The sequence below is a fragment of the Pygocentrus nattereri genome, chromosome 3, assembly GCF_015220715.1.
Source record: "Pygocentrus nattereri isolate fPygNat1 chromosome 3, fPygNat1.pri, whole genome shotgun sequence".
In the NCBI taxonomy this organism is placed as follows: Eukaryota; Metazoa; Chordata; class Actinopteri; order Characiformes; family Serrasalmidae; genus Pygocentrus; species Pygocentrus nattereri.
In genome coordinates, this window is record NC_051213.1 from 39,899,656 (window position 1) to 39,913,064 (window position 13,409).

The 13,409-nt window shown below is 43.8% G+C and overlaps 1 protein-coding gene across 4 annotated transcripts in view; it reads right to left on the reverse strand.

The window, feature by feature from the left end:
- Positions 1-13,409, reverse strand: part of nphp3 (nephronophthisis 3) — an 86,552-nt gene that overhangs the window by 33,568 nt on the left and 39,575 nt on the right. For all 4 annotated transcript variants that reach the window (XM_037537027.1, XM_037537025.1, XM_037537026.1 and 1 more), the window contains 2 exons: positions 12,307-12,410; positions 7,894-8,008 (listed from right to left, as the gene is read on the reverse strand). In XM_037537027.1, the coding sequence (XP_037392924.1) occupies positions 7,894-8,008; positions 12,307-12,410 (219 nt within the window). The remainder of the gene's footprint in view (positions 1-7,893; positions 8,009-12,306; positions 12,411-13,409) is intronic.

Sequence of the window (13,409 nt, forward strand, 5' to 3'; positions counted from 1 at the left end):
CACCACTTATATTTTAAACAACTGCAGAATAACTACTTTTATTTGCAAAATTGTCAGGCTTGGTGAAAGAAATTCTGAATATTGCAAATATTGCAAAGCCTGTGAATGTATGCATGTTTAAAGCTGTAATTTGCACTTGATGCTGACTTTACCTCTGATGGCTAGACAATATATTGCCATTCTTGATTCTGTGGCCAAGATTTAAGTCAAGCATCCATACTTCTTGTGCAATTTGGGAACATGCATATATATATAGTAGTTGCAATATTTCATATGATACTGATGAGTGAAGTTTGAAACCATTATCTTTACTTCAAAGAAAGAAATAAGGACATTTAAGTAAATTTGTATTAGAAGCATTGCTGTGGCCCATGGAGACACATTTCATCAACATGCTGCGTGCTTCCTCAGGCAATTGTTTTGTACAACATTTCCAAATTTGACTATAATTAGAGTAAGACTAGAGTTTGCTTATGTGGACACATCATAATATTTTGTGATCAGTGGCCAATGCTAAGCCCTCCAAACAACTTGAAAACTTATTGGCCGATGGTGGCTATACCCATCCAAGAATTGAGCTGTACTTAACAGTTCACCTATGAAGCGGACCATTGTTACAGCATACAAAGTTTCAGCTCAACTGGCCAAGCAGTTGTTCAGAAACAGATTTTGTGGACTTCTGCAAAATCATATGAGGTATAGGCCTGTTCTGAGAAATTATCAGAGGGATCCCGATCTGTAGATATTTAAGCAAATTCAGCTCCACCCACAAGGGCTTAACTCATGTGGCAGCCATACCGCTTACAAATTTCTTAATGAGTCTTGACCAGGAGACTCTCATGAACATTTTGAAACCAATATTGCTTAGATGTTTTGAAAAATCTCAGACCAGTATAAAAAATTATTTTTTACATATTATAATAATGATACAAAAATTCAGATGATGAAAGAATTATGCTATGTCTTATAGTTCAGGAGACAAATAAGATGAATAAGAAGATAAGGAAGAAAAAGAAGAAGAATCCAAGCAATTCCAAGAGTGTTCAGCGCACCAATGGTGCTCGGACTCTAAATACAGTATTGTGATTCTTAAACTCACGTTTGAGAATCTGTGGCAAATGAACTATATAACTTATATAAAGCATTACTTTGCCAACTTGGATGCCTAGTGAACAAGCAAGCTAGCTTGCAAATTGCATAATGTTAGGCTAATGTTCTTCATCATCATCATCATTGTCGTTAACCGCTTAATCCAGATAGGGTCGCGGTAACAGTTGGGAGAGCAGATCACCCTGTCCCACGCAACCTCCAGCTCAATCCCAGGGACCCCATGCCACTTCCAGGCCAACTTGGAGATGTAATCACTCCAGCGGGTCCTAGGACAACCAAGGGGTCTTATCCTGGTAGGCCGTGCCTGGTACTCCCCCACCGAGGGACGTCCAGGGGGCATCCGGATCAGATGCCCAGACCACTTCAGCTCCTCTCAATGTAGAGTAGTAGCGGCTCTACTCCGAGCTCCTCCTTCGCCAGGGGTCTCAAGCTCGCGGCCCGCGGGCCAACTGCGGCCCTCGGGACGATAGTTTGTGGCCCCGCCGTAATATGAAAGTTTAATGTTAGCGCGGCCCGCGAGTTTGATATGATTGGCACTTTTCAGTGTTGTGTGCGGAGCTGAACGAACCTATCAATCACGGTGGGATATATTCAGGGTGCGATTTGCCGGTGGGGATGGTGGGGACTTTCCCCCCCTCTGGTTTACATGTCCCACCCTCTGCTGAATTATTTTTATCCTCCTATGATCTGTGCATCAGCGCTTGTATAGCCGGGTCAGCGTCTCAGCTCCATGGACAGCGCTGCGTGCGTGTATTCAGACAGGAACAGGGAAACCGCTGAGGTGTGTTGCTGTGGGCGTGTCTGTACCTGCTGAATGTAACCACTGTGAAACAACCAGGAAACTTTTTATTTCTCTGATTAATAACAGCTTTATCGAGGCCGGCGCTCTCTCTCTCTGTTGTTACTCTATGTCTCTCTACCAGCGCGCTCTCTCTCTCTCTCTCTCAAATAAAACTTTCGGCCCGAATTCAATTTTCCCTCTATTGATGTAAACAACGTGAAGTGAGGAGAGAGAGACGGGCGGCGGCTCCTTCCCGACCCAGGGCTTCTCTCTCCCTCCGATCCGCCGGAATAGAGAAGCACCGTCTCGGTGTTCCGAGTTCCTCAAAATAGGATCTATATCATGAATTAAAATTGTATTTTTAAAATTGTATTTTATTTAAAAACTATATTTTTTGTTTTTTAAGTTCACGTTCTAACTTAAACTGTGGTGTTTTTCACAAATTTAACAATTTTTTTTAAAAAAAGAACTGTTAATACAGACATTTGAATCTGAATAATAATAATTACATTTCTCTAGTCAGCAACTATATGTGGTTTCTTCAGTGTTCTATATCTGCTGTATTATTATTATTAGTAGTAGTAGTAGTAGTAGTAGTAGTATCATTATTATTTTTATTTTATTTATTTATTACTGATTGATTTTATTATTTTTTTTATGAATTGTTAATTTATTTATTTTTTCATCTTATTTTGTGTTAAAAAATAAAAATAAAGACATTTGATAACATTGGAATGTTTTTGTAAGAGATTTTCTTGTGGAAAACCTGATGCGGCCCAGCCTCACCCAGACTCTACCTCCAGCGGCCCCCGGGTAAATTCAGTTTGAGACCCCTGCCCTTCGCCTTATGGCTCAGCTCCCTCTTCACCACTACAGTCTGGTACAGTGACCGCATTGCTGCTGCTGCCTGTCCCAGCCTGTGGCCGATCTCACAATCCCTCTTTCCATCACTCATGAACAAGACCCTGAGATACTTAAACTCCTCTACCTGGGCCAAGTCCTTTACCCTTACCTGGAGTGGGCATGCCATCCTTTTCCGGGCTAAGATCATAGACTCAGACTTGGAGGTGCTGATCCGCATACCAACCACTTCACACTCAGCTGCAAATCGCTCCAGTGAGCGCTGGAGCCATTCATGTGATCCAGCCAAAAGAACAATATCGTCTGCAAATAATAGAGACGCCACCCTCCAGCCTCCACACATAATCCTCTCCTGACTCCGGCTATGCCTTGACACCCTGTCCATGAATATCACGAACAGGAGTGGAGACAGGGCACAACCCTGGCAGGTCCAACGTTAACACTGAAAGGGCCCGACTTAATGCCAAGTATATGAACACTGCCCTTATGCTGGGAGTAAAGAGATTGAATGGCCTGGAGTAGTAGCCCTGGCACCCCATACTGCCGGAGGACCTCCCACAAGTTATCTCGGTTGTAAGCCTTCTCCAAATCCACAAAACACATGTAGACTGGGTTGGCAAATTCCCATGCCCCCTCAACAATCCATGAAAGGGTAAAAAGCTGGTCCATTGTTCCACGACTGGGACGGAATCTGCATTGTTCCTCCTCAATCTGAGGTTCAACTATCGGTCAAAGTCTCCTTTCCAGCACCTTGGCATACACTTTCCCTGGGAGGCTGAGCAGTGTGATACCCTGATAGTTAGCACACACCCGCCGGTCCCTTTTCTTAAAAAATAGGGACTACCACCCCAGTCTGCCAGTCAGAGAGTACTGTTCCTGAGGTCCATGCAATACTGCAGAGGCATCAGCCATGACAGCCCCACAATATCCAGAGCCTTAAGCATCTCCGGACGAATCTCATCCAACCCTGATGCCTTTCCACTGAAGAGCTTGCCAGCTACCTCAGTGACCTCCACAAGGGAAATGGAGCTAGACATGCCAGAAGGCTTCGGCCCTGATGTTCAGCTTGATGACATCCCTCACCAGTGGTGTCCACCACGGGGCTCTTGGGTTACCGCCCTGAGAGGCTCCGAAAAGTTTTGGCCACAGCTACGCCCAGCAGCTTCCATAATGGAGTTTTTGAACAGGGTCCATTTAGACTTCATGTCCCCTACTTCCCCAGGACATGAGAAAAGCTCTCCCAGAGGTGGGAGTTAAAATCACTCTGAACAGGGGCCTCCGACAGTCGTCCCAGCACACCCTCACTATTCACTTGGGCCTACCGGGTCTGACCATCTGTCTTCTCAGCCATCTGATCCAATTAATCACAAGATAGGGATCAGTTGACAGCTCAGCACCTCTCTTCACCCAAGTGTCCAGAACATATGGTCCAAAGTCAGATGAAACGACAACAAAGTCGATCATTGACCCCTGACCCAAGGAGCTCTGGTACCATGTACACTTGAACATCCTTGTGCTCGAACTTGGTGTTCTTTATGGACAATCCATGCCTAACACAAGTCCATTAACAATTCACCATGCGGGTTTAGATTGGGCAAGCTGCTCTTCCCAATCACGCCTCTCCAGGTCTCCCAGTCATTGCCAACATGAGCACTGAAGTCTTCCAGTAAGACTATGGAGTCTGTAGATGGGACCCTTTCCAGAACCCCCCTCCCCACTCACTTCAAGAAGGCCGAATCCTCCGACCTGTTGTTTGGTGCATAAGCACATACAACAGTCAGATTTTTCCTCTCTGCAATTTTAATCTGCATTGAGGTGACCGTCTTGTCCACCAGGACAAACTGCATAGCCACCACCAGCTGGGGACTCATGAGTGTCCCCACACCAGCTCAGTGTCCCTCACCCTGTGCAACCCCTGAGTAGGATAGGGACCAAACCCTATCCAGGAGTTTGGTTCCAGAGCCGACACTGTGGGTGGAAGTGAGCCCAACTATATCTAGTTGGTACCTCTCAACCCTGCACACAAGCTCCGTCTCCTTCCCCCCAGTGAGGTTACATTCCACATACCAAGTGCCAGTTTCTGCTGCAGGCCACCAAGGGTCCCCCTGCAAACTCCCACTGCCTATATGGCACCACACCGCTCCCCCATGCTGGAACTTGCAGGTGGTGGGCCCACCTGGTCTCCCCACATTGCCTCATCAGGCTGAGCTTGGCCAGGTAATGTGGGCTGCCCAGCCACCAGGTGCTCGCCGAGGGACACTAGCCCCAGGCCTGGCTCCAGGGGTAGGTCCTGGACTACACAAGCCCTTCCACTACAACAAGGCCCCGATCCAAGAAGGGTAGGCAAATGTTAATAGCATTAAATATTTCCCAAGGTTTGCAGGTCTGCGTTATCTCTATTCACAACCTTCAACATCCACTCCAGCCTCTCACTTTTGGATTTGAGTATGGCACATGCACAACTGAACTCAGAGGCATCACCAGCTTTTAGTGTAGTTTATAGTGACAAATCATATCAGTGCACTTTGATGTCAAAATGCCTACCTGCTATACAAAATGTGTAAAGGTTGGCAGGTCTGAAAGACGTTTAGAATCCCTGACAAGATATACAGAGTTTGGTACCATTAAAGTAAATCTTGTTTTGTTCGCCTTAAAAAAAAGGCAGGGTTTGACTGAGTCAAAATAACAAATATATAACTCAACTTATAATGTAACATTTAGTGACAGCCACTCCAATAATATTCAGAAATAGACTTTAAATTTAAGCATTTACTAAAGGATAGACACAATAAAACTGCAACATACAAAGTGTGTGAAGTGAATGTGCACCATTGTGTTCACTGTATTATATCAATGTAAATCTAATAAGCACCTGCCTATAAGACATTATTATAGTAGTGGTAGTCAGAATAACACAATGTAAATATTTAAACATTAAACATTGTTGTATTATATGCTCAACTGCAACCACCATGTACAATATATATTATACAGGGAGATTCACACATAAGTGCTGCCAGTATTGCTACAGAGCTTGAAGAAGTGGGAGGTCAGCCTGTCAGTGCTCAGACCATACACTGCAATGCATCAACTCCGTCTACCTGGCCGTTGTCCCAGAAGGAAGCCTCTTCTGAAGCTGACACACAAGACAGCCCACAAACAGTCTGCTAAAGACAAGTAGTCCAAGAACATGGATTACTGGAACCATGTCCTGTGGTCTGATGAGACAAAGATAAACTTGTTTGGCTCAGATGGTGTCCAGCGCCCTGGTGAGGAGTACCAAGACAACTGTTTCTTGCCTACAGTCAAGCATGGTGGTGGTAGCATCATGGTCTGAAGCTGCATGAATGCTGTTGGCACTGGGGAGCTGCGGTTTATTATAATGCATAATACATATTATAATATACATAATACATTCTATTCACAACTCTCTCTTGACTCATATATCCATTTAACAGATGGTGGTTTTGTGTTTCTTGGTTGTTGTGTTTGTTGGTTGTTGAAGCCAAATATGGAGGGGGGGAACAAAAAAAAATGTCAGAGGGAAATCTGACGAAGAGAACGAAAAGATAAAGATGAGGGGCAGGAGGAATGCATGGAATACGAAGGGCCTAGGTTGAATGCTAATACCCAAATGCCGCCTACAATGCAAGAAAGCATGATCACAATTCATTCAGAAAAACAATCTTTGTGAGTGGATTTGATGCAGGACCTGACAGACTTCAGGCAGGGCTTCAGTCAGACATAAATAAGGAGTTTAGCACCTTCAAAGAAGACAAGCAAGAAAATTAATGACGCCGCTGTGAAACTGCAAACAACCACTTCTTGTGTTGAAGAAGCAGAAGCCCATGCAGACCCCGGCCTCCATCTCCGTGGCTGATGCGTGCAGGGCCTTCTAGCACATTGACATCTGCAAGGTGCCTGGACTAGATGGCATACCTGCACGTGCTCTCAAAGTTTGTTCACATTAGCTGGCAGAGTGTTTACAGACATTTTTAACCTCTCTCTCTCCCTCTCAGTTGTTCCTGCATGCTTCAAACTGGCCACCATTGGGCCAGTTCCAAAGTCAGCCAGAGTAAATAAAAAGCTGGTCACAGACTTTATCTGCTCCTCACTACCTGCCACTATACACTTTATCTGCTCCTCACTACCTGCCACCGGAGCTCCTCAGGCCTGTGTACTCAGCCCTCTCTTATATTTGAGGCCTACAAAGAGGAGAGGTCAGCTTCCTGACATGCTGGTGCCAGAACAACCTCTCTCAATGTCAACAAGACCATGGAGCTCATAGTGGAAGCAAGAGAAAGTGCACACCCCCATCACCATCAACAGAACCACTGTAGAGAGGGTCAGTAGCTTCAAGTTCAAGTTCTCAGGAATCACATGTCAGAAGAACTGACATGGACCGACCACACCACATGGGTGGGGAAGAAAGCACAACAGCGGCTCTTCTACCTCAGGCGGCTAAGAGGTTTTGGCATGAACATCCGCATCCTCAGAAAATTTTACACATGTACTGTGGAGAGCATTTTAACAGGCTCCATTCTCCAAACTGGCATATTGAGCATAGATGCGACTGGGACATGCAGTCTTAGTAAAAGAAATGTTCTTGAGAAGGGCCCTATTTGGGAAAGTACACCTTCAAAAGGACGTCTTTAGCAAACCTCGACAGTGAAGAGCCAGTGTGAAGGGCAGGGTTTTATCCCAACCCAAGTAGGAGCGCACATGATCAATTGTTCAAAGACATAGCATTAACAAAGTAGAATCAGATGAGCTTCTCATCATTTGGAATTAAAACCTGCATCCACACCAGCCTTTTACAGATAAGATTGGACATGACTGATTTTGGGTTATGTAATTCATGTACATGCTGATGGCTGGTCCCACCGATTAATACAACATTGCAAAGTCTATGCAAACATAACAGTCAAAGATGATGGCATAAATAATACAGAATGAAACAGTTGATATGGGTGGTCATAGGTGTGTGCATATTGAGTATTTTACAACAGCTTCAAAAGTGGCTTGGCATATCAGATTTTGGAACTGGGACTAGCCGTTTAAGATAGAATGGTGTTATTTCCATAAAACAATATCAGTAAGTTTTTACAACTGTAGTGCAATGTGATGTGTAAATGTCAGACCTTCACAGTGAGGCGTTTGATGATGAGGACGGGCTCTGCGCTGGTGGAGAGAGGGCGGCCCACAAAGTGATAGAGGATCAGAGTGTTGGGGGAGTGCTTCTGTTGTAGCTCTATCCTACAACACATTCATAGAAAAAGTTGTAACATAAACCATACGAACTCAAAAGTTGATCAACATGTAAATAAGGTCACACATATTAAAGACTATATATATATATATATATATATATATATATATATATATATATATATATATATGTATACAGTGGTGTGAAAAAGTGTTTGCCCCCTTCCTCATTTCCTGTTTTTTCATTTCCTGTTTGTCACACTTAAGTGTTTCGGAACATTAAAAACCAATTTAAACAATAGTCAAGGACAACACAAGTAAACACAAAATGCAATTTGTAAATGAAAGTGTTTATTATTAAAGGAGAAAAAAAATCCAAACCATCATGGCCCTGTGTGAAAAAGTGATTGCCCCAATCGTTAAAACATACTATAACTGTGGTTTTTAACACCTGAGTTCAATTTCTCTAGCCACACCCAGGCCTGATTATTGCCACACCTGTTCTCAATCAAGACATCACTTAAATAGGAGCTGCCTGACACAGTAAAGTCCACCAAAAGATCCTTAAAAGCTACACATCATGCCAAGATCCAAAGAAATTCAGGAACAATTGAGAAAGAAAGTAATTGAGATCTATCAGTCTGGAAAGGGTTATAAAGCCATTTCCAAAGATTTGGGAATCCAGCGAACCACAGTGAGAGCCATTATCCACAAATGGCGAAGACATGGAACAGTGGTGAACCTTCCCAGGAGTGGCCGGCCGCCCAAAATTACCCCAAGAGCGCAGCGACAACTCATCCAAGAGGTCACAAAAGACCCCACAACAACGTCCAAAGAACTGCAGGCCTCACTTGCCTCAGTTAAGGTCAGCGTTCATGCCTCCACCATCAGAAAAAGACTGGGCAAAAATGGCCTGCATGGCAGAGTTCCAAGAAGAAAACCACTGCTGAGCAAAAAGAACATTAAAGCTCGTCTCAATTTTTCCAAAACACATCTTGATGATCCCCAACACTTTTGGGACAACATTCTGTGGACCGATGAGACAAAAGTGGAACTCTTTGGAAGGTGTGTGTCCCATTACATCTGGCATAAAAGGAACACTGCATTTCAGAAAAAGAACATTATACCAACAGTAAAATATGGTGGTGGTAGTGTGATGGTTTAGGGCTGTTTTGCTGCGTCAGGACCTGGAAGACTTGCTGTGATAAATGGAACTATGAATTCTGCTGTCTACCAAAAGATCCTGAAGGAGAATGTCCGACCATCTGTTCGTGAACTCAAGCTGAAACGAACTTGGGTTCTGCAGCAGGACAATGATCCTAAACACACCAGCAAGTCCACCACTGAATGGCTGAAGAAAAACAAAATGAAGACTTTGGAGTGGCCTAGCCAAAGTCCTGACCTGAATCCTATTGAGATGTTGTGGTATGACCTTAAAAAGGCCGTTCATGCTCGAAAACCCTCATATGTAACTGAATTAGAACAATTCTGCAAAGATGAGTGGGCCAAAATTCCTCCAGAACGCTGTAAAAGACTCATTGCAAGTTATCGCAAACGCTTGGTTGCAGTTGTTGCTGCTAAGGGTGGCCCAACCAGTTATTAGGTTTAGGGGGCAATCACTTTTTCACACAGGGCCATGATGGTTTAGATTTTTTTTCTCCTTTAATAATAAACACCTTCATTTACAAATTGCATTTTGTGTTTACTTGTGTTGTCCTTGACTATTGTTTAAATTGGTTTTTAATGTTCCGAAACACTTAAGTGTGACAAACATGCAAAAAAACAGGAAATGAGGAAGGGGGCAAACACTTTTTCACACCACTGTATATATATACACACTGCTCAAAAAAATAAAGGGAACACAACCGCAGGACCGCTACCTCTGCCTTTATGCAAGGAGTAACAGGAGGAGCACTGCCAGAGCCCTGCAAAATGACCTCAAGCAGGCCACAAATGTGCATGTGTCTGCACAAACGGTTAGAAACCAACTCCATGAGGATGGTATGAGGGCCCGACGTCCACAGATGGGGGTTGTGCTCACAGCCCAACACCATGCAGGACGCTTGGCATTTGCCAGAGAACACCAGGATTGGCAAATTCGCCACAGGCGCCCTGTGCTCTTCACAGATGAAAGCAGGTTCACACTGAGCACATGTGACAGACATGACAGAGTCTGGAGACGCTGTGGAGAGCGATCTGCTGCTTGCAACATCCTTCAGCATAACCGGTTTGGCAGTGGGTCAGTAATGGTGGGGAGTGGCATTTCTTTGGAGGGCCGCACAGCCCTCCATGTGCTCGCCAGAGGTAGCCTGACTGCCATGACAACGCCATGTTGCACCACAGACTGTCCAGGAGTTGGCGGATGCTTTAGTCCAGGTCTGGGAGGAGATCCCTCAGGAGACCATCCGCCACCTCATCAGGAGCATGCCCAGGTGTTGTAGGGAGGTCATACAGGCACGTGGAGGCCACACACAATACTGAGCCTCATTTTGACTTGTTTTAAGGACATTACATCAAAGTTGGATCAGCATGTAGTGTGTTTTTCCACTTTAATTTTAAATAATTTAAGTATTCAATGAGAATATTTCATTCATTCAGATCTAGGTTGTGTTATTTGAGTGTTCCCTTTATTTTTTTGAGCAGTGTGTATGTATATATATATATATATATATATATATATATATATATATATATATATATATATATATATATACATATATATATATATACATACACAAACCGGATTCAAAAAAAGTTGGGACACTAAACAAATTGTGAATAAAAACTGAATGCAATGATGTGGAGATGGCAAATGTCAAGATTTTATTCGTAATAGAACATAGATGAAAGATCAAAAGTTTAATCTGAGTAAAGGTAACATTTTAAAGGAAAAATATGTTGAATCAAAATTTCACTATTTTTCACTCAATAAAATAGCAAAGACTTTTAAGTTATCATCATCAACCGTGCATCAAAAGATTCAGAGAATCTGGAACAATCGCTGTGCGTAAGGGTCAAGGCCGTAAAACTCTACTGGATGCTCGTGATCTCCGGGCCCTTAAACGTCACTGCACCTCAAACAGGAATGCCACTGTCAAGGAAATAACAGAATGGGCTCAGGAATACTTCCAGAAAGCATTGTCAGTGAACACAATCCACCGTGCCATCCGCCATTGCCAGCTGAAACTCTACAGTGCAAAGAGGAAGCCATTTCTAAGCAAGCTCCACAAGCTCAGACGTTTGCACTGGGCCAGAGGTCATTTAAAATGGAGTGTGGCAAAATGGAAGACTGTTCTGTGGTCAGATGAGTCACGATTTGAAGTTCTTTATGGAACACTGGGACGCCATGTCATCCGGACCAGAGAGGACAAGGATAACCCAAGTTGTTATCAACGCTCCGTTCAGAATCCTGCATCACTGATGGTATGGGGTTGCATGAATGCTTGTGGCATGGGCAGCTTGCATGACTGGAAAGGCACCATTAATGCAGAGAACTATGTTCAGGTTCTAGAACAACATATGCTCCCATCTAGATGTCATCTCTTTCAGGGAAGACCCTGCATTTTTCAACAAGATAATGCCAGACCACATTCTGCAGCAATCACAACATCATGGCTACGTAGGAGAAGGATCCGGATACTGAAATGGCCAGCCTGCAGTCCAGATCTTTCACCCATAGAGAACATTTGGCGCATCATAAAGAGGAAGGTGCGACAAAGAAGGCCCAAGATGATTGAACAGTTAGAGGCCTGTATTAGACTTGAATGGGAGAGCATTCCTATTTCTAAACTTGAGAAACTGGTCTCCTCTGTCCCCAGATGTCTGTTGAGTGTTGTAAGAAGAAGGGTGGATGCCACACAGTGGTGAAAATGGCCTTGTCCCAACTTTTTTGGGAATTGTTGACGCCATGAAATTTTGAAACAACATATTTTTCCCTTAAATTGATACATTCTCTCAGTTTAAACCTTTGATCTGTGATTCGTGTTTTCTTCTGAATAAAATATTGACATTTGCCATCTCCACATCATTGCATTCAGTTTTTATTCACAATTTGTTTAGTGTCCCAACATTTTTGGAATCCGGTTTGTATATATATATATATATATATATATATATATATATATATATATATATATATATATATATATATACACACACACACACACACAATTTGTAAAAGCTTTATGCCCAAACTTGTATACAAATGCAAACACAAAACCAATGCAACCCAGGCCTGATAAATACAATATGTTGGGAATTTAACACCAAAATTTAATACCTCTAATAGTGAAAAATAAGAAGTTTTTATGACCTTAGATTTTTGGGAACTCAGACGTTACAGATACCATTTAGCAAGCAGGAGAGATTTGCCTGAGCCTGGCCCTCCAGACACCAGCAGTGGAGGAGTAGGCGGTGGAGCAGCAACCATATCATTCAGTCCGTCAATGTACTATATAAAGGGAGAGGGAGAGGGAGAGGAAGAGAGAGAGAGAGAGAGAGAGAGAGAGAGAGAGAGAGAGAGAGAGAGAGAGAGAGATATAATTTAATATTTTTCAGCCTTTCTGATGTATACTATATACACTGCTCAAAAAAATAAAGGGAACACTTAAACAACTCAATATAACTCTAAGTAAATCAAACTTCTGTGAAATCAAACTGTCCACTTAGGAAGCATCACTGATTGACAATCAATTTCACTGCTGTTGTGCAAATGGAATAGACAACAGGTGGAAATTATTGGCAATTAGCAAGACACACTCAATAAAGGAGTGGTTCTGCAGGTGGGGACCACAGACCACTTCTCAGTACCTATGCTTTCTGGCTGATGTTTTGGTCACTTTTGAATTGTGGTGGTGCTTTCACACTCGTGGTAGCATGAGACGGACTCTACAACCCACACAAGTGGCTCAGGTAGTGCAGCTCATCCAGGATGGCACATCAATGCGAGCTGTGGCAAGAAGGTTTGCTGTGTCTGTCAGCGTAGTGTCCAGAGGCTGGAGGCGCTACCAGGAGACAGGCCAGTACACCAGGATACATGGAGGAGGCCGTAGGAGGGCGACAACCCAGCAGCAGGACCACTACCTCCACCTTTGTGCAAGGAGGAACAGGAGGAGCACTGCCAGAGCCCTGCAAAATGACCTCCAGCAGGCCACAAATGTGCATGTGTCTGCACAAACGGTTAGAAACCAACTCCATGAGGATGGTATGAGGGCCAGTCGTCAGATGGGGGTTGTGCTCACAGCCCAACACCGTGCAAGACGCTTGGCATTTGCCAGAGAAATTCACCACTGGCGCCCTGTGCTCTTCACAGATGAAAGCAGGTTCACACTGAGACGTGACAGAGTCTGGAGACGCCGTGGAGAGCGATCTGCTGCCTGCAACATCCTTCAGCATGACTGGTTTGGCAGTGGGTCAGTAATGGTGTGGGGTGGCATTTCTTTGGAGGTAC